At 42.9% G+C, this 27,448-nt stretch overlaps 1 protein-coding gene across 2 annotated transcripts in view; it reads right to left on the reverse strand.

Moving 5' to 3' along the window:
* The window catches only part of CUBN (cubilin), a 238,472-nt gene extending 218,221 nt beyond the window's left edge, over positions 1 to 20,251 (reverse strand). Inside the window, exons 1-11 of one of the 2 annotated variants that reach the window (XM_006119493.5) lie at positions 20,088 to 20,251; positions 19,814 to 19,943; positions 19,361 to 19,453; positions 18,286 to 18,324; positions 17,507 to 17,608; positions 16,501 to 16,604; positions 6,371 to 6,497; positions 4,580 to 4,748; positions 3,750 to 3,881; positions 1,679 to 1,774; positions 1,016 to 1,137 (exon numbers count right to left, since the gene is read on the reverse strand). In XM_006119493.5, the coding sequence (XP_006119555.3) occupies positions 1,016 to 1,137; positions 1,679 to 1,774; positions 3,750 to 3,881; positions 4,580 to 4,748; positions 6,371 to 6,497; positions 16,501 to 16,604; positions 17,507 to 17,608; positions 18,286 to 18,324; positions 19,361 to 19,453; positions 19,814 to 19,943; positions 20,088 to 20,206 (1,233 nt within the window). In that variant the 5' untranslated portion in view covers positions 20,207 to 20,251. Of the gene's footprint in view, positions 1 to 1,015; positions 1,138 to 1,678; positions 1,775 to 3,749; positions 3,882 to 4,579; positions 4,749 to 6,370; positions 6,498 to 16,500; positions 16,605 to 17,506; positions 17,609 to 18,285; positions 18,325 to 19,360; positions 19,454 to 19,813; positions 19,944 to 20,087 lie in introns of those variants that run through there. The other variant, XM_075922454.2, reaches the window with a different exon arrangement.
* Between the last annotated feature and the right edge of the window lie 7,197 nt (positions 20,252 to 27,448).

The following is a 27,448-nucleotide window of genomic DNA, read 5'->3' on the forward strand; positions in this document are numbered from 1 at the left end:
GTTTAAAAATGGCGCCGGCCGGCTTCATGCAAATGAAGCCCGGGAAATTCAAATCCCGGGCTTCATTTGCAAGTGCGGTATGCCTACATTACCCTATTAGTTCGAATTAGGAGGGTAGTGTAGACATACTCTTAGATAGTTTCTGATCCAGTAGTGAATTCCGAGCACTTCCCTGAATGTAACACCCACAAACATTTTCTATTGATGGTATCTGCTGTGTACTATGTTTTTACTCTCCACTCAACTATTTTAATAGTCCTACTATCTCTTATTTTGAGCCTTTCAGCTTAAAGCAAAGGTTAAGGGGTGATTACAGTGTTTAAGTATCAACCAGGAGAACAAATATTTAATAATGGGCTCTTTAGTCTAGCAGAGAAAGGTATAACCGAATGCACTGGCTGGAAGTTGAATTTAGATAAATTCAGACTGGAAATAAAACATAAAATTTTAACTGAGAGAGTAATTAACCATGGAAACAGTTTACCAAGGGATGTAGTGAATTTTCTATCACTGACAATTTTTAAAGCAAGACAGGATGTTTTATTAAAAGATCTGTTTTAAGAATTATTTTGGGGGAGTTCAATGGCCTGTGTTATATAGAAGGTCAGACCAGATGATCATAATGGTTCCTTCTAGCCTATGAATCTATGTATCCATTCACAAGCAGCTAAAATTGATATAGGATTCACATCAACCCAAACATGGTGCATTTAAGGAAAAATACCATGCAAAAATGAATACTGTGATTACAGTTGATCATTATTGTCATATCTTGATATATCAAGCTAGGATCAAATCCTGCATTAACTTAGACCAGGCCTCATGCAAACTTACTATATTTTAGGACAGTAGGTAAAGTATGATGAAGCACACTTCAGAAATGCTTGCAGATATCACACCCAATGAGGCCAACAGGGGTAAATCCATGTTGATTTTATCCTCACCAACATACTATGTCTTAATAGTTAAACCTAAACAAAATTGTCTCTTTAACTATGCGGAGTCACACACTTACTAAACACTCTCCATTTACACAAGGATGCTGATGCTGACAGGTATCACTGAGTGGGGTACATCCATTTGGCCCATAACCACTTCCAGTGTACTCAGCTGGGCAAACACAGGTAGGAGTAGGACCTGTGGAAGATGAGAGAAAACACATGTAGTAACGGGCTGGTCCTCTCTACAGTAACAATACCTGCCTTGTCATTAACATTACCTAAAACAGTATCAATTTGAAACAGGACTTTGTAAAATGATTTAGTCTATTAACAGATTATCTCATTTAGGATCTTCTTCCCTGCTCTGTGTCCACAGGACTAATTGCTGTTGTTGAGAATACTGATTATTGGAAAGTCCAGAGAGCTTTGGAGGCTCACATGTTTTTGCAGAGAAGTGCAGAATAGGATCGGTAGCTGGAATGGGGGCAGAGGCGTTCCAGGATGAGAATTGTGTAGGCTGGCTATATTCACACAATGAAACCTGCAATTAATTGTCTGGTGGTGGAATCTGGACCCATTCTGTCAATACTGCCAGCAGGCTTTGCCTATGTCCTCTGCAAATACAAGGTCACTACCTTTTGCACCATTGTGCATTATAAGTCTCCCACTGCTAGAGACAGTGCCAGGGCTCTAAAGCAAACATATCTGTTAGTGTATGGCCTGAAGACTAAAATTACCTGGAGAGGGGCCACATGAGGCCAATGGATGGCAACCTCCGTTATTTATCGAGCAGATATTGACTTGGGTGCATACTCTTCCATCCCCCTCATATCCTGGTCAGAATAAGATCATTGTTATTATACAAACAAACACGGTCAGGTGAAAATCCATGAGAAGGTAATGGGAATTGTACTCACCCCTACTGCCACCCAGGTGAAAGACTTAAATGAAGACCAAAGTAAGATGCTCTTTGAGCATTTAATCAGAAAAAGGTGAAGTTAAGATTGGATCAGAGGTTTTCAAATGTAGTTGACTACCTCAGATTACCACACGTTAGGGGCCTGATTTGATCTTATTGATTCCATTGTTAACCATTTGTACATCCTACACAGAAAAGTTATATCCGCATAAACCAAGTATGTTTGTGACCTTAAGACGTTGGCTGTAGCAGCCAGCTATTCATTTCTGCATTCAGGAAACCACAGTGGTGCATCGCTTTCTATAACTTTGGTCTCATGATTGCAAGACGGAAGTTTGGGATAGACCAATGATGCCCTGAGGTTTAGAACACAAACAACAGAATGGAGAATGGGAAATTGCATCACCCTGATGCTGTTAAGAGGCTCATTAAGATGAGAAGGAAGAACTGCCTAGAGTATTATTCATCAAAGCCTATGAATAATTTATGATCTAGTGCATTTGATCAAAAATGTACTAAAAATGCCTTCCCAGAGTATAGTAACATATGTGTGGTAATCCATGGTGGTGAACAGTCCCTGTTAATTCATTAGTATTTCTGTTAATGATGCTGTACTTCTCATAAAGGACTACAAAAATAGTATAACACAAAATATTGACTTTCTTCACCACTCCTACTGCTTTGTTTATTTTGTGACTGGATATGTATAGATACTGGAAGCACTTTTAAAGTAATAAGTAATTAGTAAGTCTTTTTAGGAAGGACAATCTAGGTGGTTTCTGACATAGAGCATGCTAGAAGCATTGCTTGGTTCCTTCAGGGCAGGGGGCTGGAAATGCGGGGGTGCAGAGTCAGGATTGGAGAGTGAGGAGGAGATAAGGATAGGGGGCTGTGGGTACGGGAATGCAGGAGTCAGGGTTGGGGGGGATGAGGAGGGGCTTAGGGCAGGAGGGGAGGTGCAAGAGTGAGGGCAGGGTTTTGAGAGGTGTGGAGGGGCTTAGAAAAGAGGGTGGGAGCTCAGGCCAGTGACTTCTGCCCAGGACTGGCCTAGGGCGGGGGTAGGGAGGGCCATAGAGCCCCACCAGCAGCTGCTCCCTGGGGATAGCCCAGGGCAGCAGCAGCCATGCTACCATCCAGCAGCTGCTCCCCAGGCCAGGTGAGGGTAGTGGAGGCCAGGCAGCTGGCCAGCAGCTGCTCCCTGGGGCTAGACAGTTGCTGCTGCCCTGTGGTCATTCTGGGGTATAACTATCTCTGGTACTTGCTGCCTCCTGTGGTCTTTTATGAGTATAACAGTCCTTGCTATCACACACCCCTCTTTTCCATTTGATGGGAAACAATTGCATTCCACTCACATCCCATTGTCCTGGCACAACCTAACTCTGACCTTGCTTTAAGTTATGATAAGAGAGCACTGCATACCAAATTGGGTGGCCCTAGCTCTTCCCATTTAGGGGGACTTCTTGAACAAATGGACTCACAGATGGACACAGAGGCAGACAGACAAAGTTTCTAAAATATATAGTAGATACTTTTAATTAGTGTGGACAATATAATTACTACCTTATGTGTTCCAATATTATGTGTGCCAAAGGAAGCATACTAATAAATCATTTAACATGTCTTGCTAGAATGAAAGGAATCAATTTAGAGGAGATGTAATTAGATCTGTACACTGTCAAATACTCATCACTACATCTGCTAAAGGCAGTTTGAATGTGCTTTGGATCCAGACACTGTACTAGACCACACTGAAATCACATTGGTTAGTACAACACCTGTTTATTTAAAACAAACTAACCATGCTAGACTAGGTAGTATCTTCATGCTTTAGGAGAGCATATCCTGCTTGTGATTCTATCAACATAAGTAAAGTTAATTCATTGTTTTACCTGGTGGACAAAGACCACAGTGGAAGGATCCCATAGTGTTGATGCACTGAACCATTGGTGCTATGGAACAGCCTCCATTATCCCTCTCACATTCATTAATGTCTTGGCAGCTGTAGCCATTTCCTTGCCACCCTGGGAAGAGACACAGCAAAAAGGCAAAACATGACAAATCCTTACAGCGACCTTTTCATTTTTCTTCTTTTAAGAGCAGGTTAGATAGACAACTATCAGGGATGGTCTAGATGGTACTGGGTCCTGCCATGAGGGCAGGGGACTGGACTCGATGACCTCTCGAGGTCCCTTCCAGTTCTAGTATTCTATGATTATATAATTCCTGTCTCTTGCCAGAACTTTTCTGCCTTTGCCAAGAACAGGAAAACATTACTTTCACAGTCCATTTAGGAAAGGCAGAAGAAGGTAAATCTTCCTCCTTTGATGATTTGAACTCAACTAAAATACTGTCGAATTTAAAATAATGTAGTCTGCTAATTATGAGTGAGGACCTTTAAACTAAATGTGTTCTGTGCATTTTTAGTAATAGATAATACCTCTATATCAGGATTAGACCAGACAGACCTTGATCTTGATTATTTAGAGTCCCTGTAATCATGTTCTCCACAAAATGCCTAAATAACTCAGATAAGTGTAATCCAAAAAGAGAATTCATAGATTTTCAGGTCAAAGGGGACTGTTATATTAGCTCATTGGTTCTCCTGTATAAAACAATCTTAAGAATTCCACCCAGCTACGCCTGGATTGACCCCAGTTCTGCACTTGTGAAGAACTGGCAGCCTCATCTTGCTGAACGAGAATACGGAGTAGTATTGTACCTGTGGGACAAGACCCGCAGTGGTAAGAGCCAGGAGTGTTGTAGCACTGTACAGGAGGGTTCTGAGAACACGGCTTATTAGGAAGGCTGCACTCATCTATGTCAGCACTGCAGGCGGGGCTACCCGGTGGGGATGTCCAACCAGCATCACAGATACAGCTGTACTTTGGCTGTCACATTAAAACAGCATGGTAAGAATTAGGGCAATTGTGAAAACTATTGAGATATGGACACAAGGAACAATGTAAAATATCTTTTAAACACCGGCTAATTACAAGCTAGGTTTCAAATCATCCCATGATTTGATGGGGCCCATGTCTTCGGTAGTTTTCCCAACCTGAGACTGAATATTTAGCATATGCCAACACTAGGGTGTATCATTATTTCATGAAGTAAAAGGAATCTGTATTTCACTAAAACTATACCAGAGAGAATGAACAACTATCATGAACTGTACCTCAACATACTTAAAAGCAACTAACTCAGTTGCTTTGCATATAGTATAAAAAGACCAATATAAAAATAACATCCTGAAATCAGCCTGGAAATGATGCAGTAATCTGTGTGACGTACTGTGACGAGGGCTCGGAGCCCCGCACTAATGGCAACGTGGCACTGCCGCTCTGGAGAGCAGGCGGCGGGCCTCACTGGAGTTGCTGCGCATGCACTGCAGCAGGCCATGAACCAGCATGCTTAGGACCTAGGGGGAATGGCGCAAGGGGGAGGAGGCGTGACCCCAGCGCAACGCAAGACGTGGGATTTGAAAGAGGGCAGGAGCCACCGGCAAAGGGGGGAGGAGAGAAGGAGTGGAGGCTGGCTGCACTCTCCCCAGCAGGACACCCGGGAGCCGGGGACCCACCAGCCGGAAGCCGACCCATACCAGAACCATCCAACCAGATCTGGCCGGAGGGGAGTACAGGACGCCCCGGAGGGGAAGACTCTGTGGCGGCGGAGTGACGGAGCCATGTGAGACTCTGGACTGGGCAAGGGACTGAGGGAACGCAGAGACAAAGGTGACAGGGCTCACGGAAAAGGGGGCTCTTTAGGGAAGTGGTCGCGGGGCCCTGTTACACATGCATAGTGTAAATAGCTAATTAATTTATATGTCCATATTTTCTTTAAGGGCAATGATTATATTTACGGTAAACTTTACTAATACTCAGATCTTAACATCAGTAACAATTTGCAGTGGTCAGTGAAATCAGCATGACTTATTGGATTGAAGTTAGGTTCCAGAACCATTTTTTAAAGCATGATTTATTTATTTTTAAGAACAATCCCTATTTGGTCCCAGCAATGTGAGAGAACTGGAGCATGAAGAGCTTGAAGTTAACATCAAATACCATTAAGGTGTCATTTTCAAAAGCTTTCAGCATTAACTGTGCTCTCACCAAAGGCAAGGGGAGTTTTATCATTGACTTTAATGGGAGCAGAGTCACATCAGCCCTAAATGCTTTTGAAAATCCCACTGATAATCTACAAAATAAAGGGAAAATAGCCTAGAAACAATGCAATGATTAACCAATCTTCCACTTAGGCCTGTAGTTACTAACCTGGACTATTTTAATGAAAGACAGGTAATAATCACACAGTAGGTAAACAAGGCATCTGACATTGCCAGCCCCCAAAACCTCTATAGATAGTATAGCCAAGTCCTTGTGTACATTAACCCATCTCACCTCTGGAGAACCATTGGTTGGTCTGCATTGGGGCAAAGTTGAGTGGTTCTTCAGAGTTTTTAAATGCTGACTATAACTGTGCTGCATGAAGAGACTCATACTTCATTTCTTACCTCATGGGGCCGCTCCCTGTCTGAATCTATGCAGACGCCATGCTCACAGAGAGCCTGAGAGCCTCTTTGGCAATCATCAAATGTTGAGGTACAATGGGGCCCGTAGGTTTCTGGAGTACAGATGCAGCTAGTGATGAAAGCACAGAGAAGTGTGATAATGTTGTCTGTCTTAGGTACCACAGTTTCTCAACACCTCACAGTCTTCTATATTTAGCCTTACAACTCCAATGGGAGCAGGATATACCCATTTTACAGATTGGGAAACGAGCACAGATACACTGAGGGCATATTTACACTTACGAGAAGATCGACGCTCTGGAGGTCAATCTTCTAGCATTTGATTTATCAGGTCTAACATAGACCTCCTAAATCGAATGCTGAGAGCAGGCATCCAGTACTCCTCCTTCTGCGTGTGCTGCCATCGGCCTCCTGCAGTGTGGACGACGCCATGGTTCAGCTTAAAGTAATCCAACTCCAGCTATGCAAAATATGTAAGTGGAGTTGCATGCCCTAAGCCAACCTGCCTAGTCTAGTTAGACCAGACCTGAGTGACCTGATGAAGGTTACACATGAAGTCTGGATCAAGCCCTATTCTGCCACAGACCTCCCAGCTCCTCCTATGTTAGGGCACTAACCATTGGAAAATCCTTTCTTCCTAGTGTAGATGTTGGGAATCTCCCTTCAATGCAGTTCTTTATTACCTCATGATGGTCGAAACTAACTGAATTATTATAGCAGTTTTCTGGCCCCAACATCCTGATTAATCTTCCACTGAGGATTTTCTTTTTAATAGGTGAAAGCTTTCTCTTCCTCTACAGCTCTTGACAAATGTGATAGTGAGAGATGAAGTGACAATGGCCTTATTCTGTTTTTTGACAAAAATCACACCTGACTATTTTATTACAGTATTGGTACTTTGCTCTTTAAATGGTGCCTGACTCTCCAAGTCCTTTACAAGCAAACAGTAAATTAAGACTTCAATACTCTCTCGTCAGATAGGTAATAATTATACTGTGACAGGTGGTGGAGCAGAAACACCCATCTTAAAGCCCCATGGGGGTACTGGATAGAATAATTCTGTTAGACTGGAGACTGAGGGACAGATTTGTAAAAGTATTTAGACAGCTAATGTGATTTTTCAAAAGTATTTAGAGGCCTATCTCTCACAGATTTCAATTAGATTTAGGCTTTTAATCTTTTGGACACATTTAAAAATCACACGAGACACCTAGTTCCATATTTAGGTACCTAAATAATTTAAACCATCTCATCCAAAGGGCCTCCTTGTTCAGACCCAGATTCAACAAAACACTTGCATTTGCTAACTGGGGATGGATTTGTGTGTATGCTTCACTTTAAACACATGCTCAAGTACCTTGCTGAAACAGAGAATGTGTTACTAGAACTTCCTGGTACTCAGAGGAAAGGCATAATTTCAATTTGCTTTCTTGGTTATGTAAATGCCAGTTTGTTTAGTATGGTATAAAAGGCACATCTTAGCTTGCAGAAATAAAGCCTTGAGGAGAATTAATAATGCTGGCTGGGGGAATCTTTAGAGTCACTGGACCAGCTGACTCATGTCAGCAATTTAGAAAACCTGCACTCATTTTGGATGTGAGGAAACTGAGGCATGGATAAATTAGATGATTTATGCATGTTCAAGTAGAAAGTTTTAGTGGAAAAGGTGGTAACAGAACCCAAGAATTCTGCCTTCCAGACTGCTCTCAAGCTGGAATGATGAACTGAATGTGTTGTGACAAGGTCAGGCCACAGGGCTGCTATAGACTGGGAAAAAAGCAGCCTAAAAAGAAAAAGAAAAAAAAGCCTGCTTAGTTGGGGTGGAGGGCTGCAGCACAATTAGGAGCAGCGGGTAGGAAGCTGGCCGGGCTGCTTGGAACCAGCAGGCCTGCAAGAGGCCTTTAAAGGCCTCTGCAGCCAGAGGGGGAGGGGGAACGGGTGACAGAGACTAAGCCACAATAGCTTTAGCAGAAGAGGGAGTCCCAGAAGAAGTGGCTGAGCTCCCTACCCTAGAAATCAGCCACAAGCTCCAACTCCTCTTAAAGGAGGAAGGCTGCTGGCCCAGATGCTGACGAAGGAAAGGGGCTCTCGCCACAGTGTGTATTGTAGCTATTGCAGCAAAATTATTTCCTGAAGCAAGAGGAGACAAGGTGATAAGGGTAGGAGGAATTTGCCCCTGAGGAGAGTCTCTGAGACATAGTGAGTTGCAGGGCTACTCTGGAGTTGGTGCAATTTATGCACTCTCCCTTACTCAGCACTATGCCTAAAAGTACAATCATCTAGGCCACTGAAATGCAGTCCCTGCTGAAGTGGAGGATGACAGAACAATACAAGACAAGAGCTTGCAATTCCCACTTATTGATATCCAGGCTGGGGAGATCATCCAATGCAAAAGGTGCTTGCTTGTGGAATCTCTCAGGCAGCAAGTAAGAGAGCTACAGGAGGAGGTGGTTAGGTTGAGGAGCACCCACATCCATGAGGAATTCCTGGACCGTGTTCATGAGGAGACAGCTGAGGTAGCTGTCCTGGTACACAGGACTGTGGACACACCACTGGTGGAGGAGGGGACGGCTCAGGGTAGACAGTGGCAGCTGGTTATTTCTGGCACCATGCACTACTCCACCTCTGCTCCGAACCCTCCCGCCGTGGTACTAGGAAACCATTATGCTCTTCTTTATACAGGAGATAAGCAATCACCCCCTACACCGGAGGAGGAGAAGCCCAGTACCCTCAAGGCTGGGAGGTCTGCTTTCACCACTGCGAATAGGAAATGTAGGGTAGTGGTGGTCGGAGACTCTCTTTTGAGGGGGACGGAGGCGCCCATATGTCGCCTTGACATTTCATCTCGGGAGGTATGCTGCCTGCCGGGGGCCTGTATCCGAGATATTACAGAGGCACTGTTGAGGATTATCCGGCCCTCTGACTACTACCCCATGCTACTCATCCATGTGGGCACTTATGATACTGTGAGGTGTGACACTGAGTGGATCAAGAGTGACTACAGGGCTCTGGGAGTACGGGTGAAGGAGTTTGGAGCACAGGTGGTATTCTCTTCAATCCTTCCTGTCGCAGGTAGGGGCCCGGGCAGAGACAGGTGGTGCATCCTGGAGGTGAATGTCGGGCTGCGAAGATGGTGTCGCCAGGAGGGCTTTGGCTTCTTCGACCATGGGATGCTATTCCATGAAGGACAGCTAAGCAGGGATGGTGTCCACCTTTCGAGGAGGGGGAAGACCCTATTTGGACACAGAATAGCTAACCTAGTGAGGAGGGCTTTAAACTAGGTTCGACGGGGACAGGTAAGCAAATTCCACAGGTAAGTGGAGAATATGGGGACCTGGGAGATGGGTCGGAAATGGGAGGGAGCCTGGGCTACAATGGCAGAGAGAAAGGAGGGTCAGGGAAAAACTGGGAGGCAAGGTCAAATCAGGATCTTAGATGCCTATATACAAATGTGAGAAGTATAGAAAATAAGCAGGAAGAACTGGGAGCGCTAATAAATAAGTACAATTATGACATTGTTGGCATCACAGAAACTTGGTGGGATAATACACATGATTGGAATGTTTCTATAGAAGGGTACAACTTGCTCAGGAAGGACAGACAGGGAAAAAAGGGAGGAGGTGTTGCCTTATACATTAAAAATGAACACACTTGGAGTGAGGTGGAGAAGGACACAGGAGATGGAAGTGTTGAGAGTCTCTGGGTTAGGCTAAAAGGGATTAAAAACAAAGGTGATGTCATGCTAGGAGTCCACTACAGGCCACCTACCCAGGTGGAAGAAGCGGATGAGGCTTTTTTTAAACAACTAACAAAATCATCCAAAGCCCAAGATTTGGTGGTGATTGGGGACTTCAACTATCCAGATATATGTTGGCAAAATAACACAGCGGGGCACAGATTATCCTATAAATTCTTGGACTGCATTGGAGACAACTTTGTATTTCAGAAGGTTGAAAAAGCTACCAGGGGGGAAGCTGTTCTAGATTTGATCCTAACAAATAGGGAGGAACTAGTTGAGAATTTGAAAGTGGAAGGCAGCTTGCATGAAAGTGATCATGATATCATAGAGTTCACAATTCTAAGGAAGAGTAAACGGGAGAACAGCAAAATAGAGACAATGGATTTCAGGAAGGCGGATTTTGGTAAGCACAGAGAGCTGATAGGTAAGGTCCCATTGGAATCGAGACTGAGGGGAAAAACAACTTAGGAGAGTTGGCAGTTTTTCAAAGGGACATTGTTAAGGGCCCAAAAGTAAGCTATTCTGATTTGTCGGAAAGATAGAAAATATGGCAAAAGACCGCCTTGGCTTAACCACGAGATCTTGCATGATCTAAAAATGAAAAAGGAGTCATATAAAAAATGGAAAGTAGGACAAATTACAAAGGATGAATATAGGCAAACAGCACAGGAATGCAGGGGCAAGGTTAGAAAGGCAAAGGCACAGAATGACCTCAAACTAGCTATAGGAATAAAAGGAAACAAGAAGACGTTTTATAAATACATTAGAAGCAATAGGAAGACCAAGGAGAGGGTAGGCCCACAGGTCAGTGAGGAGGGAGAAAGAGTAACAGGAAACTTGGAAATGGCAGAGATGCTCAATGACTTCTTTCTTTCGGTCTTCACCGAGAAGTCTGAAGGAATGCCTAACATAGCGAATGCTAGTGGGAAGGGGGTAGTTTTAGAAGGTAACATAAAAAAAGAACAAGTTAAAAATCACCTAGAAAAGTTAGATGCCTGCAAGTCACCAGGGCCAGATGAAATGCATCCTAGAATACTCAAGGAGCTGATAGAGGAGGTATCTGAGCCTCTAGCTATCATCTTTGGAAAATCATGGGAGACAGGAGAGATTCCAGAGGACTGGAAAAGGGCAGATATAGTTCCCATCTATAAAAAGGGAAATAAGAACAATCCTGGAAACTATAGACCAGTTAGTTTAACTTCTGTGCCAGAGAAGATAATGGAGCAAGTAATTAAGGAAATCGTCTGTAAAGACTTGGAAAGTGGCAAGATGATAGGTAACAGCCAGCATGGATTTGTAAAGAACAAATCATGTCAAACCAATCTGATAGCTTTCTTTATTAGGATAACGAGTCTTGTGGATAAAGGAGAAGTGATGGATGTGGGATACCTAGACTTTAGCAAGGCGTTTGATACGGTCTCGCATGATATTCTTATCAATAAACTAGGTAAATACAACTTAGATGGGGCTACTATAAGGTGGGCGCATAACTGGCTGGATAACCGTACTCAGAAAGTAGTTATTAATGGTTCACAATCCTGCTGGAAAGGCATAACAAGTGGGGTTTCGCAGGGGTCTGTTTTGGGACCGGCTCTGTTCAATATCTTCATCAACGATTTAGATATTGGCATAGAAAGTACAATTATTAAGTTTGCAGATGATACCAAGCTAGGAGGGGTTGCGACTAATTTGCAGGATAGGGTCATAATTGAAAATGACCTGGACAAATTGGAGAAATGGTCTGAGGTAAATAGGATGAAGTTTAATAAAGACAAATGCAAAGTGCTCCACTGAGGATGGAACAATCAGTTTCATACACACAGAATGGGAAGCGACTGTCTGGGAAGGAGTACGGCAGAAAGGGATTTAGGGGTTATAGTGGACCACAAGTTGAATATGAGTCAGCAGTGTGATGCTGTTGCAAAGAAAGCAAACATGATTCTCGGATGCATTAACAGGTGTGTTGTGAGCAAGACACGAGAAGTCATTCTTCCGATCTACTCTGTGCTGGTTAGGCCTCAATTGGAGTATTGTGTTCAGTTCTGGGCACCGCATTTCAAGAAAGATGTGGAGAAATTGGAGAGGGTCCAGAGAAGAGCAATGAGAATGATTAAAGGTCTAGAGAACATGACCTAGGAGGGAAGGCTGAAGGAATTGGGTTTGTTTAGTTTAGAAAAGAGAAGATTCAGGGGAGACATGTTAGCTGTTTTCAGATATCTAAAAGAGTGTCATAAGGAGAAGGGAGAAAACTTGTTCATCTTGGCCTCTGAGGATAGAACAAGAAGCAATGGGCTTATACTGCAGCAAGGGAGGTTTAGGTTGGACATTAGGAAAAAGTTCCTAACTATCAGGGTAGTCAAACAGTGGAATAAATTGCCCAGGGAGGTTGTGGAATCTCCATCTGTGGAGATATTTAAGAGTAGGTTAGATAAATGTCTATCAGGGATGGTCTAGACAGTATTTGGTCCTGCCATCAGGGCAGGGGACTGGACTTTATGACCTCCCGAGGTCTCCTCCAGTCCTAGTATTCTCTGATTCTATGATTCTATAGGAAGTGGAGTGAAATACTGTCTCCAAATGACAGCATACAGGGGATGCCTGTGATTCCAATGCCTGGGCACTAAAGTTCAGTGTCTCTACAACTATTTTGCAGTACTTGGCTCCATGTCACTAACCCTCTTTTTTTAACTGGCATACCAGTGCCAGTCAGCCCTGGACTGATGACAGCACTTGTTTAGCTCCTTCGAGAACACCATGCTTACAGGCGGCTACTTGTCTGGAAGTTCTGTTTCTTATTTTCTGTAATGGTAAATAAGATAGCAAATACATGACTTTCAGCCACAATACAAAGCTCTCCCTGTCAGAAGAGAACAAGCCAGCCAAATGGCATGTCAGAGTTCCCTGCAAAGCAGTTTGTTCTCAATTTCTGCATAAATATCTTAGCCCCCACAAATATTTTGTTGGTATGCCATTAGCTTTTTAATACTATGCCACCGCTTGCAAGAAGATGATAGAAGGAATATCCATGTGCAGTGGTTGTAATGTGACCCAATGGTACTTTTCTCAGGGTGTGCAATTCACCAGCATCATTCATTGAGTTTAATAGATACATTTGCAGCATTCCTGCAAGTGTCTTTGCCATGTCAGGCCACCTATAAAACAGGCTATGCTATACTTGCTACCTTCCTCCTGTGCTCAGCAGCACAGAATGTTGGGGCACCACAACATTAAGACATCGCTCACTGTCCATCTGAAAGAGAGAACTCTGCTGCCCATCTCTCACTTCCAGCCACTGTTTTAAAGTCAGCATTTCCAGGCAGAGTTCCAGGAGAGCATGTTATTGTTTTCCCCTCCTCTTACAGGTGATCAGTCTGTATCAGACATAAGGAAATGTGCCTGTTTCACCCAGAGGTGAAAGTCAGGTGGTGCACCCTGGTGCCCGCTTTGGCTAAAGCTGGCTATGCTCCGGCAAGAGCCAGCTGAGGCGCTTTCTTAGCTGAGCTGCTGCTACAGGCTGGCGCTGGCAACCTGGTGCATTCAGCTAGGTGAAGCAGGTAGGCTAAAGGGACCACCTGGGCACTGTAGGTGAGGTGTGCATGCTCCCAGCTGAGCTACTGGTGTGTCTGCACCTGTCCCGCTGCCCCCTCAGTGGACACCAGGCAACACATGTAACATCCATGGCATGCGCTGTTGCCCTCAACCACTGGTCAGAAGCCAGGGGAAGGGAGTGGCAAGCCAGGGGGCTCCTTGCACCACCGCCAGTTTCCCTTCAGCAGGGATCCCACACAACTGGCCCACAGCGGCAGGGATCCATCCACCAGCCAAGTAAGGTAACCCATCCCCATCCCAACCCCACTCTGTACCCCCCTGCCCTGACTCCTGCACCCTTCCATACCCCAACCCTCTGCCCTAACTCCTGAACCCCCCCATACCCCAAACCCCTTCTCTGAGCCCCCCACACTCCACCTCACATCCCAACCCCCTGCTCTGAACCCCCAAAAGGGGACAGATTGTCACAAGAACATAAGAGCAGGACAGGACAGTACTTGTAAGTATTTTAAATTACTTTCACCCCTATACCTCCCAATGAGAAGACCTGTATCCCTATGCTCTAGTGAAACAAAGCTCTTCTACTCCATGCCCGGAGGCGTGCCATCCATCCATGCTCCCTTCCCCAACAAGGTTCCCAGTTCTCTTTACTTATTTCTGAGCACCCAGAACTATGGTATTGTCTTCAGAGAGGACAAGCTAAGACCAGGATCCCATATCCCTACCACAGCCTGTGCAGTTAGAGATATACCAGTGGCATGTCTGTAAATCAGAATGATGGTATTTTGTCAATGTCACAGATGGCACAAAGTATAGGGCAACAGAGACTCAGTCACACAGCCCCTTCAGGAGCTGACCATGCTGGAAGTTTACACAGTACTTTTGCTGTTCGAGCTCTTGACTTACATGTCCTTTTTAAGGCACTGATTTGGGAAAGCATTAGCTTAAAGATAAGAGGAATGCTTACCTGAATCAAAAGCCATCATGTTAGAAGCTGTAAACTAATGATTTTGGTGAAATACTGAAGGAGTCCTGATGCCTATTAGAGTATCATTTCCTATTCAAAACAAGCAGGAATTTGGTGAGAAGTGCTTTCAACGAAGGGGAAAGATCAGCACAATATTTAAAGGCAGTAAAAAAAGAACCTAATATTTTATTAATCAGCAGAAGCTGTTCAGAGTATCGCCACAAGCTTTAGGAAGTCCTGCCCTGTGTGGCTTCAAATGGGTAATAATTTTAATCTCTTACTAGAATAGTTGGAGTAGAGAGATGATCTCTTCCTCTTTGGAATGTCTCCATTTTTGATTGCCTTGTTTTTGAATCAGTCCTTTGTGGCAGGGCTTGAAGTTCTGAAATGTACCTCATTAGCTGATTTAGAGTCCTGTGAATCTTTTTATCTGTCATTTGATTTGTCCATATTTAGTTGGGGATGGGTGGTTAGAAGATGGGACGTGTTGTTTATATATCTGAAGATCCTTAACTGATTAAACATAGACTTTCTTTACTGCAGGAAGGAGTTAAGCATTAAATTATTCCAGCTTGTACAACCTCAGTTAATCAGTGTCAGTTCACTAAAGACAGTGTTCAGTAACCTGTAATGATCTTTTCAAGCAATCTTTGCAGTTGAAACGTGACATTTATCCAGCACTGTTAATAGTTCATGAATAGTTCATATCTATGATATGGCCCTAATGGGGAAGATAAACTTAGAGAATACAAAAATGTTGTTTAATAATGTAGAGGCTTCCAAACAATAGAGTTTGGTGTGGACAGTCTGTACGGAGCTTGATTTCTATCTCTTTGTACCTGTGCTGGTTCAGCGGGCATACTAGGAGCATGTTTACATGACAGAATTAAGTTGACCTATGTTAGGAAAATTACAGTCCCCTGAGTAATTACAATGGTGGCTGATGTCCACACTACCTTCCTTCTGTCGGTGGTACACATCCTCTCTGGCAGTGCTTCTACCAGCAGAAGAGAGATCGGGAGAAGGAGGGGTTGAGTGCTGGGGTTCTCAGTTTCACACAGTTCCCTGTCAGGAGCCTTGCACTCCCCTAGGATTCTTGCCTCACCACTCCTACCTAAAATCAGGGGGCAGACACTTGGGCTTCTTGGCTCCCTGAACAGGGAGCCTCCAGGCAGAAGCCCAGCTGGGTATAGGAAACTGAGGACAGCAGGGTTTCTTGTCTGCCTGGCTTTCTTGTCAATTTTACAACTCTAGCATGGAACCGTGATAGACAAGACAGACAATGTAAGTAAAATGCCATTTTAGTACAGAAAGTGTGTCACCCTAACAACACTGACCTACGCCCTCTGTCTCTTGTGGCAGTGGAGTTCTTTTGTTGGTGTACACAGGCCCTTACGAGGGCAGGAGCAAGGCTGTAGTGTGCACGCTGACCTAATTGTGTTAACATAAGCTACCTTACCTCAGCCTAACTGTGTAGTGTAGAGCACCAGGTCCAGGACAGGAAAGTCTGATGAATGTTGCCCAAACTCCATCTATTATTGTAGCATGCAGCACCAAGTTATGCCTCCTCATGCAGATTAGGTCACTGGGACCAGTATGAAGGACAGTCTTGTACAATCTTTGTATAGGCCTGACCCTCTTGCCTCAAAACAGGCAAAGCTCCCAGTGGCTTCAGTGATTTTTGCCTGTGTCAGGTTTGGCTACATAGTTTAAGAAGTGTTCTATGCTCCGAGTGAAAGGTGCTGCAGTAGTTAAATATAGCATTATTTCTGACATGGTACTGTAGTGGAAGTAAGTGGCACAAAAATGTCACAGGTTCCTAATAGAGCACTTCTATGTAAGGGCATGAAAAGTTACCTGTAACTGCCTGGTGTGTTCACACATGTAGCTCCATTCTGGCAGGCAAACGCTGTTCCGGCATAAATCTGGCACTCATTAACATCTTCTGAACAGAACGGGCCCTGCGATGACATAGCAATCCATGTTATTTTCCAAATAACAGAGAATCGAAGTGGTTCATGGAGCCAATGTTTAATAAAAGTGTTTCAGAGGTTATACAAAGCATAGGCTGCTATTGCCACAACTTTCTTTATAAAACTCTGTAACAAGTGGCTATTGTTCTATCTTGTTTTCATTACCTACTTGAGAATCACACAAAAGCATAAAAAGTTTTAGAAATTTATAGAAAGCATTTGAATAAGAGAAACTGGAGTTCACCATGACCCTTTACTTTACTAATGAAGCTGGTTGGAAACTTTTCCGCAAAATATTTTTTTCATTGAAAAATGTTGATTTCTGAAACTTAAATATCTTATGAAAAAGCATCAGCATTGACAAAAATATCAATGGGACGGTTCCTCAGATCCAGGGTGGATCCTCCTTCTCCTGAGTGCAAATTTTCACCCCTCCGTTTACACCAATTTATACTAATAAAGAATCTGTCACTTTTTTTTATCATCACTGGTGCGTGAGAGGCAAATGAGTCAGAGCCTTATATAAACATACCCAATGATGAATCGGCTATTAAAGTGGCTGCATTGCTTCAAATAACTGACATATCACCCTCTATTTTAAAAAGACGCATTTTACTACAGACTAACATTGACACAGGAATGTACAGAAGCTAGGCTGGCAGAGAATAGAGGGACCTTATGGTGCCTGTGGGAGTTAAAGTAGAGTTACATAATCCCCACATTCTCCCATCCTTCCACATATTGAATGCTACCTTACTCCATGAATAGTCAGATTAATGCCATTGGTGCTACTTAGAAAAAGTGAAGGAGTCAGAATTGAACCCTAACATATGATGACAATAATAATAATCAGAAGTATTGGATATGTTCAAATAGCCTGAAATCCTCACCTGCCAGTTACTTGGACAGAGACAAAAGAAGGCATCCAGCAGGCTAAGGCAGGTTCCCGAATTCTGACAAGGGTTGCTGCTACAAGCTTTCCTTTGCACAATCTGAAACAATGAATGAAACATCACTTGACTTGCTAGCATGATCTTTAAAAACAGTCTGATTTTTTTCATACCTGTGGGCAAAAGGCTTAGCACACAATTGGCACTACAGAAATGTAACAACTAAAAATGTGAATGTATGTCTGAGATTGTGTTTCCCTGCAGAGACTAGCTGCTGCCCATTGAGAGTGTAACAGATTGACAAGTGACAATTAATAGAAAATCTTCATTAGTTCTAGTAGAGGACTCGTGTTTCTAGAACTGAAGACCTTGCTTTCATTTTTAATGCCACTTGTTTGGTTTATATGGCAATGCATTACTCGTGCTGCAGTTTAACTAAAACTGATTTTTTTTAACACAACCAAATACCCAGACTGAGTACCCAATTCACAGCTTAGTCTTGGAAGATCATTAAAGCTGATGATTTTTTTTCTCTAAAATCTAGTTGCCATTTTTTTAATTCTGAAAAGAATGTGGAATCTTCAAGAGTTTATTTTTAAAAGAAGATATTTCATCTCATCTATAAATCATCATTTCATTTCTGCCTGCTGTTAATGAGAAAAGCAGCCCTGCGTAATGCATGGGAGGACAGAATCCATCTAGTTATTCTTATTCTTGCAGTCATCTTTCATTTTCTGCTTTTAAAAAAAACTTGCTAGGTTTGTTCTATAATTACTCACCTGCTCTATGTTTTGAAGTCTCCCCTCAAGACTCACAATCTGCAACAGATATACAAACATAAAGGTGTTTGAGATAAGAGCAGTGCTGACATATTTGTGTCCTGGACTGACTGAATGCACCTTTCAGTCAGGTACACATTGGTAGTCTAAGGAAAATTGAGGGATTTTCATATAAGAAAAAACATAAAGGAGCTTTTCAGAGAGGTATAAGGTGCCCAACACACATTCAATGGGATTTTGTTACTTAAACCAAAACCTAAATATGCATAAATTTGACTAAAAAGCTAAGGTCTCGGTCCTGCCAAGATTCCTGCCTGTGTTTAACTTTAAGTATGAGAGTAGTTCAGAGGGGTAACTCAGACATCTTTGCAAGATAGGGACCTTGGAGAGGCTACAACTTTATACAACTATTTGCAGGGTGTGAACACAAAGGAGGAAAATGAATTATGGACTATGAGACAAAGGGATATTACTAGAAGTAATGGACTGAACCTGAACTATCAAACGAAGGATAAATATCAGGAAATTTCCCTAACACAAGGTCTCTTAGACTCCAAAATATTTTCCCGGAGGTAAATTGTGGAAATTCCATAACTGGAGTGATTTACAACTGGCCTCAACTGAATAAAGGATTTCAGAATCCACTGTAGGAAAAACATCTGCATTAGCAGGGAATGGAAAAAATGACCTAACAGGCCTTTTTCATCTCTAGTTTCTGTAATCAGATGATTCTACATATTGTTTTTATGTAGCACTTGTATTAAATACATGGGGCCTATATCTACAGTCTTTGGGGACCATGCTTAGGTAGAACCTTCGGAATTAGGTTTGCATCAATGCTGACAAGATGAAAAAAAAAAGAGCCTCAGAGTCAGGGTTCTATCCACAACTCACTGAAATCAGTGGGAGTCTTGACTTTGTGGGCACATATAAATTATTCCAATTTTCCTCCCTAAGTTTATATAATTCTTAGTGGAGGATTGGGGCCTGTAACTGAGAACAGAGAAATCATGCAAACATTCTGACATGAGGAACTGAACATCAGGAATAAAACATGACTTGAGGTTAGGCTTACCTTGGAATTAATCAGAGTGACCTGGCTTGGAACATTCTGAAGTATCCCAGAGCTTCTTTTCAGTTCTAGAATCTCATCTTTGTTTTTCCTGATCTAAATTTTTGTTTAAAAAAAGTCAGTTTGGATGTATTAGAAATCTATTGGAAACAGTTGTCATTTCAGTTGCTGAAGAAATTTTGATCCTCGCTACATTTTATTATAGAGTTCAGTGAGATAACAGAGTTACATAGTGTACACAACTGCCTCATTTTTATATGGCAACGTAATTTCTTTAAGGTGTGTAATAATTCATAATCATCTCATAATGAGGACAGCAATGATAACAGTAATATAAACCATTGCCATACCTGAAACAGTTGCTGAGGGAAATTTTGCATGTATGTATATTTAAGTTAAAGTATCAATGTGCAAGCAAACAGGCAAACATTTAATGAGAATACATAAGTGTACTACCTGACTAAAAAGCTCTGTAAGGTCATCTTCATTAATTTTTATTTTTCCCTGTGATCCAGTTCGAAACTCAATATTTCTGGCAGAGCCTGTATGAAACACTAAATTCCCCCTCTCTGAGGTCATGCGAGGCCTGTTGTATTAAGAAGAGAAGATGGCAGTTAGCTATATACCTGCCAAATATTTTCCAAAGAAAATTATTTGAGCCCTTCTATTCCCATTTCTGGTATTTAAAACCCCACAATGTGAACAGATGTATTCCAATGATGGTACTTACTGTTCATCATAAATGCTCCTTTTCTGCCTCTTTTTGTCATAATGTTTAGAGTCACAGTTTAATCCAAAAAGTACTAATAATGCAGTCAGAAGCCAAGAGACAGAAGCTGACCAAAGCATTGCTTGCTGCCAACCTTCCCAGGGTGAATGGCAAGTTAGACTGAAATCTCCAGAGCTGAATGTTAGTTTTGAGAGCTTAACAGGTGCACTTTGCTCTTGCAAGATCCTCAGTACACTCACAGTAGTGTCCATTCTGCCTCTTGCCCCAGAATGGGTGAGACTTAACTAAATTAAAACAACTAAATACTGCAAATATACACATTACATAAAATTGAAATGGACTGATTTCCTTTTTTAAAAAAAAAACTTTGCATTTTTCTTTTTCTTTTTAAAGGAAAGAAAGCTCACGTAGTAAAAACTATCTTCCTTGATTTAATCATTATCTCTTTGACCTTTGCAACAATAACACACTACTGAAGTCTATTGAATTATGTAGCTGACTAGGCAAAAGAAACATGATCTAGATGGTGTTTGGTCCTGCTGTGAGGGCAAGGGACTGGACTTGTTGACCTCTCAAGGTTCTTTCCAGTCCTAGGATTCTATGATCACACCACTTTTGCATATATTACTGCAAGTTTTAGGATTCTGGCAGCCATAAAAAAAATCCCCTGCATGGCATGCAAAAGTCACATTGGTTGCCAAATGACTATTTGCACAAAAGGAGAAGTTTCCAGTCCTTCCTAAAATAATTAATTGGACAAATGACAGGAGTGATCTGATTTCGACACAGAATCATACTGAACATCAGCAACTGCATATGTATTTTAACCAACTATGGTGGTTTTAAATTGACACGTAACTGAATCCAGAGATACTAACTTGAAGGCAGCAATTGTTGCTTTTGCACACACCAGGGGCTCCTTGCTTTCTTCCAATCTCTCTCCTCCCTACCCCTCCAGCTCCCTAGCCACCTTCCTATGTCTCTCTGCTTCAGAGATTCCCACCACTTTATACCAGGAGCACTGGGATTTCACATTCCTCCTCCTTCCTCCAAATCAGGATCCCACATTCTCACCTCCATTCCAGAAAAACTGTGCTTTCTTTCCCTCCTCTCAGTGACACTTGAGAAGGGCTCTGGTTTCCTTGTCCCCTTTCCTCATACTATTTCCCCCATTTCCCCTCCCCATCCTCCCATGGTGTTCCTGGCCTCTGTTTGTCAGAAGCTGGGAATGGGTGACAAGGGATGGATCACTTGATGATTGCATGTTCTGTTCATTCCCTCTGGGCACTTGGCACTGGGTCAGATGGATCTTTGATCTGGCCCAGTGTGGCCTTTCTTATATTCTTCTATTCCTTCTATAACCCTGACCCTCTTAGCACAGTTGCCCATTCTCCCAGTTTCCAGGAGTTCTGTAGGTACTTCCTTTCCCACAACTGTCATATCAGGGTCTCTGTGGGTGTGTCTAGACTATAGGGTTTTGTGACAAAAATGGACTTCTGTCGATAAAACTATACCTGCGTCTACACTACCGCCGAGTTCTGTCGACATAATGGTGACAGAACTCGGCAGTTTTGTCGACAGTGGTAAACCTCATTCTATGAGGAATAATGTCTTTTGTCAACAGAGTTCTGTCGACAGAAAGCGTTATTGCATCATCATTGTCCTTTGCGTCTACACTCTCATGTCGACAAAGCAGCTTGCTTTGTCAACAGAACTGGATGTAGTCTAGATGCTCTTTGTCGATAGTATCTGTCGACAAAAGCCTGCAGTCTAGACATACCCTGAGTGAGCCCCTCTCCCTCCCCACAGTTCTTGTTTATTTTCTTTCTGCTTGCAGAATGAGGTAAAAAGGTCCCCCTCTGCTCTCCATTTTCTCCCTTCTAGCTTTCCAATTTTCACCAAAAGCAAAAGGCTTCTGCTCACGAATTATTGGAACAGTCCTTGAAATCTTGGAACTGATCATATGTGGTGTTCTAATGTTATTGCTTTACACACAGAGAGGTAAATACTACTGTGTTAAGTGTAGCACTTCACTTTGCTCAGCCTACTAACATTTATGATGCCACATTGATTAAATAGATGCTTAGAATGAGTTTATATACTACTTAACAATAATATTTTCTATGTTTTTCCCCCATAAGCTTTTCTCATGATTGATTATGTAACAGCTTTGCTTATGTCCCTATGCTTATGTCCCTACAGACATTAAAAGTTAATTAAAAAAACCCATAGTATAAACTCCAAAGGGTACAAACTACAACAAATCTAAAACATTTTGGATTGCTTCTGTGGTTCTAACCAAGTAAGACACTGCAACAAAAGCAACTGAATAGTGATAGAGATGCAGCTGTGTTAGTCTGGTGTAGCTGAAACAAAAGACAGAACTATGTAGCACTTTAAAGACTAACAAGATAGTTTATTAGGTGATGAGCTTTCGTGGGCCAGACCCACTTCCTCAGATCAATATGTGGAAGAAAATTGGCACAACCATATATACCAAAGTGATACAATAAAAAAAATGAACGCATGTGAAATTGACAAATCAAGTTTCAGAACAGAGTGGGGGTAAGGAGGAAAGGTAAATTTCTGCGAGGTAATGACATAAGGGTGATAAAGCAACTGAAGCATTCAAAGCGGTTTTACTCTCAGAAAGTGACTTTGTAAAACATGGCATGATATCAGCTGAAGAGCTGCCCTATGGATTTTTTGTTTGTTTGATTTTTTGCTCCCTGTTGGCTCTGACATCACACTATATAGTAACGGCATACTGGAAAGTACCTCCTGTCATCTAGTCCAACACTCTACAAAGAGCAAATTTTCTTCTTCATTAGACCTTTTAAATTTTATCTAGACTCCGCATATTGCTCTAGTGAATGTGACTCTAGCCTACCAAATATGAAGAATGATAAACAGGGACATTTGGAAAAAGAAAAATAGGCCCCACACCTCTTAATTTTATTGAAATGCACTAGACTAGGAGTTTTTGGAGAGACTGAGTGGAAAACCAGTAAAAGTCTGGCTAAAGAATAGGGACTGTTCATTATAAAGAGAGACAAGCTGGCATCTGTACTTCCTTGCTAGGCAGATCATTCCATTACCTCACTGACATCATAGTTGAGAAAATATTTCTAAAGAGAAGATTGTTCCAGGAGTTGGCAATAGGACATGGAGCATTTTGACTCTAGGATTCTGTTGAAATTCTGAAAGTTATCACCATCTTATGAGTCGATAGTGGCTTGCATGAAATGAAATGGTGGGCTGCATCTCTTTATGGCTAGATACCCTTAGCACAAAACTGCCATCATAGCTGGCACTTATATAGACTCAGAATGATTCCAAGGATCACCCAATCATCTTGAAGGATGACCCATCCAAGCCAGAATGGAAGCATAAAAGGTGTGTGGGTAGCACTGCAGTACTTAGTGAGTAAGTGGATGATTTCACTTCACAAAGCTGTCAGTCCGGGACCTTTCCCCAACACTACATTCAGTTAATTTTTAATGAAAAGATACATATGTATATACCACTGGTTTTTTACCCAGGATTTTTTTTCCTTTTTTCAAGCCATTATTTGTTGTTTTGCTGTTTAACATCGGGGAAAATCCATTAGTCCCCTTGATGTTGCTTTCCAAATATTTGCAAACAGTTATCACTCCACTCTGTGGCTAACTTTTCTCCAAACAGTACTTATTCATTTCCTTTAACCCCTCAACAAGGGTCATGCCTTCTAATCTTATCTTCTCTGTCCTGGATTCTCTCTAGCAATCTCCTTTTTATAACATGGTGCTGAAACTATATTCCAATATTAAAAAATGGCCATACCAAGGACATAAAGAGAGGTATTACTATTAATATAGTACAGGGGTCTCCAAACTTTTCTGCCCGAGGGCCGCATTAACTATCAAACAGCAGTTCGGGGGCCGACTACACACTTGAGGTCCAAATAAAAACCAATCAAAAAATGGATGTTGTTTTTAATTATTTATTTAATATTATTTTATTCAGTTATTATTTAATAACACATTGATACACTACACATGAACACCTGTATTAGTGTGAATGGTGAAATTGTTTCCTGGATGCCAAAATAGCAGACATTTCTGGCTTTAGAAATCACTGTTTGAAATTGGGGGTGGTTCAATATGTTCAGCCTAAGACACTCACACTTGAAGAGATGTGATCGCTCTCCTATCATGCAGGGAATGAGGTGACAATTTGTAACATAGCCTCATGGAACAAGGGGCATGCATTTTAATGGGAAAAGCTGGTTTGAAAGCAGACACGTTATCACTGTGCCACAGCAACCAGACCGCCTCCTGCAATGGGCACCAGCTCCTCAGCCCCGCCCCCGAAGAAGTAGCCCCTCGCTCCTAGCCCCTGAGAAACCACCGTCGGGTTTCCTCCCCTCCGTCCAGCTTCCCGCGATCCTCTGCCGCCGGGTCTGATCCGGAGCCCGCCTTCAAGACCCCCCTTTTTCGCCCGCCCGGCCAAGCGGCACGCGGAGCCGTCCCTGACCTGGGCTACCTGCTGTCCCGTGCGCGCGCTGGGGCCTCGCGCAGCCGCCTGCGAATCCGTTTCTCCCGCTGACACCAATGCTCGGACTCAAGCGCCTCAGGGATAATCTCGCCGGCACGCGGAAGAAGGCGGGGCCAGACAAAAAGGTCTCCACGGGCTGGATGAGAGGGCCTCACGGGCCGCATCCGGCCCGCGGGCCGTAGTTTGGAGACCCCTGATATAGTAGAACAATATAAATCACTCTTTTCAGTGGTTTATACAACACACCCTGAAATACTTAGAGTTGCTACTTTCCACTTTTTCATACTGTGGCTTCATATTACAAAAAAAAAATCTTCCAGACCCTTCTCCTGAGCCATAGCCATGATCCCAAAGGTTAAAAACACATGACTCAAAAGTTAGTCTGGAACCCAGGATATACCAGCAAACCTGTAATGCACCTTATAAAAAATATGGACATTTTTGTTTGTTGAACAGGTGAGTTTTGCCTTCTACTTAATCCCCTGCTTCTCTGACACCCAGAAGAGGTCCATGATCAACTGTGCACTTACCTTTAGAAGGGGCTGTGGTCTCCAGAGTGGCTGGCTGTATCTACTCCTCCAACTACCCTTTATGAACCTCTGGTGTTTCTCAGGTTGTTGCTTTTCTCTTTCCTTGGATACATTTATGGAACTCATTGCCTTTTCTGTCTTAAAGTGTTATGTTTTTATTTTTTCTCTTACTGGTATTTCTTTCTTGATTGCCTAGTATCTCCATTTTGTTGATTCTTATTTCCATTTCCTCTTTAATACCTTACTTCAAATCAGGTTTATGATTGTCTCTTTTCCATCAAGAAGGCCTTCTTCCACCTGTACTGATTTAATTAATCCATATTTCTAACACGCTGGATTTATTTTCTCAAGGTACATCTACACTATGCACTTATTTCAAAATGAGCTATTACAGAATAAAAACTCTCAAAATATCTATTTCGAAATAGGTCTTACTCCTCGTGAAATGAGGGTTACAGATTTCAGAATAATTAGCCCATCATTTCGAAATTATTTCAAAATAATGGGCTTGCTGTATAGATGCTCACCTTATTTCGAAATAGCACCGTAGTGTCGACATGCCCTCAGATGTCTTACAACCTCCATTTTTTATTTCAACCTTCTGCAATTACAACCCTAGAACTTCACAGGGCCCCAGCCATCCATCTATTTCTTAATTTCCAGCTTGTTAATTGACAGGATTCAATCTGACTGGTAGACTGTAAGAACATTGGGACAGGGGCCATCTTTTTTCATGTGTTTGTAAAATGACTAACACAGATCTCAGATCCTTAGGTGCTATCATAACTAATTAATAGTACTGTAAGCTGAAGAGTGTAAGCGAGATCAGCACATAGCTGAAATGCCACATGTTTTACAATAGGTCTATTCATTTTTCTTTTCTGAAGTTTATTATAAATTAAATAGGACTTTGTATTTTTTTAAATGTATGTGTAGTAAGTTGAGGGTCTTTAACATAAAATCAGCAGGCCTAACTAAAGGCCTGTAGCATAAAAACAGCAACCGGCCTGGAATCTAGTCAGCAAGACTTCGGTTCAGTAACATGGCAACCAGGAAAGAGGCCTTATTGATAATTGTATGATTGTGTAAGTTAGGTTGAGCATGGAAGAACATGGGGAGGCAGCAGGTATAAGGATCAAGTACAGGCTGTGAGCCAGAGGGAAATAGCAAAACATCTCAATGAAAAATGCCGTGGTACCAACCGACTCCTGAAAAACTGATGTACATACTGACCTAGGTTCAGGACTGGGTCGAAGTTGACAGCATGAAGAATAGTAAGTAGACCCCCTATTAGGGCATCATGGGGTCCAAGTCCTTATTTGGGACTTCTCCCCGACCACCTATTTGCTTTTGCCCTATCCAGGGCCCCCACCCAAGCCAAGCCCTGCAGGGAAGGGGGCCCCGTACGGACTTCTCGCCGCTCCTGGCGCTATGTACCACTCTCACCTGCCGGAAATGAGATCCAGACCTAATGGGGAGGGTTCAGGTGGGAAAAGGAGACTCGGGCCTTCCCATTCTCCGAGTCTCAGCCCAGGACCCTAAGGACATAGGGACTCCCTGTCCCTGTCTCGACTGGTAGGGCTGTTGCACACAAATCACCAGTCCACGGGCTCGCAACTCCTGTACCTGTCCTGGGCTACTTCCTTTCTGCCTGTTCCCCCCTCCTGGAGTCCTACTGCTGGGTCTTCCCAGCCGCCTCTTCCAGGAACACTAACGTCGGACTCATTCTCGCCCAATCCAGTGTCCATCCCGTCCTTTCTCCCGTTCCTCCTCCTTTCCTCTCCCCTCGGGGTTTCGTCCTGTGTCTCAGGGGCGATCTCCCCTTCTCCTCCGGTTCCCCTTGGTGTTCCTTGCAGCGGTGACGGGGCGTTCCCTCACGCCCGACATGCCCCCTTCACTTCTGGCCTCAGAGTGCATCCCCCGTCCCACGTCCAAGCCCCGCTAGTTGCGGTCCCGGCTGTATGTCCACGCTGTTCTGGGCGCAAGTGCGGGGCCATATCACCCTGTCACACACCGCTTCTCTGCAAGGTGAAGGGTGGTAACAAGATAACAGAGTGGCAACCTGATACGTCAGATGTGTGTAGATGTGTATAAAAGTGCACCTCAAAGGGTGATCGCTAACTGACTGTGGGGGGAGAGGAGACGCTATGGTGCTTAATGGGTGTTAGCACATTGTCACACCTTACATCAGGTGTAGTGGCACAGTGGTGATTTTGTTTGCTGATAACTGTTAGTATATGTCAGTTGGCAATAAACCTGCTCAGGTGATTTCAATCATCTGATTTGTGGTCTCTG

Source organism: Pelodiscus sinensis, chromosome 2 (assembly GCF_052426305.1).
Source record: "Pelodiscus sinensis isolate ZL-2025 chromosome 2, ASM5242630v1, whole genome shotgun sequence".
In the NCBI taxonomy this organism is placed as follows: Eukaryota; Metazoa; Chordata; order Testudines; family Trionychidae; genus Pelodiscus; species Pelodiscus sinensis.